The sequence below is a fragment of the Populus euphratica genome, unplaced genomic scaffold (genome assembly GCF_000495115.2).
Source record: "Populus euphratica unplaced genomic scaffold, PopEup_1.0 scaffold2343.1, whole genome shotgun sequence".
NCBI classification, from domain to species: domain Eukaryota; kingdom Viridiplantae; phylum Streptophyta; class Magnoliopsida; order Malpighiales; family Salicaceae; genus Populus; species Populus euphratica.
The window spans coordinates 22,501-24,291 of NW_011502198.1; the positions used below are offsets into that span (position 1 = coordinate 22,501).

The 1,791-nt window shown below is 30.9% G+C and overlaps 1 protein-coding gene across 1 annotated transcript; it reads left to right on the forward strand.

Annotated features, from left to right (window-relative positions):
- Positions 1–336: 336 nt before the first annotated feature.
- On the forward strand, positions 337–854 carry LOC105118954 (TMV resistance protein N-like; the record flags this gene model as incomplete). The annotated part of the gene is made up of 1 exon (XM_011017014.1): positions 337–854. A coding segment is annotated over exon 1 (518 nt), but the record flags the coding sequence as incomplete, so codon positions are not given.
- Positions 855–1,791: the final 937 nt, after the last annotated feature.

The following is a 1,791-nucleotide window of genomic DNA, read 5'->3' on the forward strand; positions in this document are numbered from 1 at the left end:
GAGCAAGCATTCCGTCTGAAATATTTGACTACACGCAGTTATATATATGCATGTAACTTTTTTTTACCACTTTTTATGACTTTACGGTCTTCAAAGAATGTTATTTAACACGGGAATCTCTATAGCCAAGGGCTATGGGACAAACACAGCTGCACTGACCTGCTCGACCCCAATTTCCACTGAACTTCTCATCAACCTCCACAATTATTATATCTATCATCTTTGCAAAGGACTTCAAATTTATGAGAAAATAACAAGCAAATTAACGTCACTCCTATCCATTCTCTTCAACCTACTTTCCAATTTGCTATAGAGATTGATAAAACTGTCCCAGCTATGGCTTACATGTGCTCTGAGTCTCCGTTCTCTTCTTCGTCTTCATCCTCTAGACATAGATGGAACTATGATGTTTTTCTAAGTTTTAGAGGAAAAGATACCCGCAAGAACTTTACGGATCATCTCTATACCGCCTTAATCCAGGCCGGAATTCATACTTTCAGGGATGACAATGAACTTCCTAGAGGAGAAGAAATCTCTCCACAACTTCTCAAGGCAATCGAAGGATCAAGGATTTCCATAGTGGTCTTCTCCAAACACTACGCTTCCTCTAGATGGTGTCTTGACGAACTTGTAAAGATTCTTGAGTGCAGGCAAAAAATTGACCAGGTTGTTCTTCCTATATTCTATGATACGGAGCCTTCAGATGTCCGAAAACAGACCGGGAGTTATGCAAAAGCTTTTGATGAACATGAAGAACGCTTCAAGGAAGAAACGGAGAAGGTCAACAAGTGGAGAGGAGCTCTTGCAGAAGCGGGAAATCTATCTGGATGGGGTTTAAACAATGAGGCAAATGGGTATATCTTTACCTTCTCTGTCACAGATCCACCTGCACATATCAACATAAACAATTTTTTTATCATTCTCAATTTAAGCTTGATATTTTCACTTCAATTATATATTATTTTTTTATTGCAATATTTAGAGGTAGCAAATCAATTTCTATTTTTTTTCCCAAACAGAGTTAAAAAAATTAATAAGTTCTTTTTTTTTAAATAATCATTAATTATTATTCGCAACCTTTCCTCTGAGTGCTAGATGTGTAAACATATATACATATATTTTAGGTGGTTGCTCGCTTTCCATATCTTTACCTTATATGTATCCAATAAAAAAGTTTTTTTAAAAAAGTTATTGCTGGATACATCTATCCATGCTCATTTATAAATATCAATATTGATCAATTTTACAAAATTATATAATAATAGAACTATGAGGGATTATGAGGGATTAGAGGTTCACCTTTCCCGTGAAAGTATTGCTAAAAGTGAAAGTATTGTTGGAAGATTCAAAGGATTAGGCATTATTTATTAATTGAATAAAAATTTAAAAGCATCGGTTTTTCATTGCAGTTTGTGAGGGGAGGCATTAATGTAAATTCACATAATATTTTTATTTATTTATTTTTGTTTTTTAGATTTAATAACTTTTATTTATTTATTCATTGATTTTTTAAAAATAAATTTACTATTGCCTTAATAATTTGCTTTTTATATGATTATTGCAGTCTAAAAAAATATCTTCTTGATGCTTGATTTAAAAAACAAAATTAAAAACATTCAATTTTATTATTTATAAGAGATTGCAAATAAAGAAATCATTTTAAAAAACATGGTTTCATTTTTTTTATTTTTTCTTTCATTAATTTTTAATAGTTTTATCTTTAAATATTATGTTAATTTGAGATTTGGTATTGATAACATGTTGTAATTTACTTTTTACATTGTTATTTTA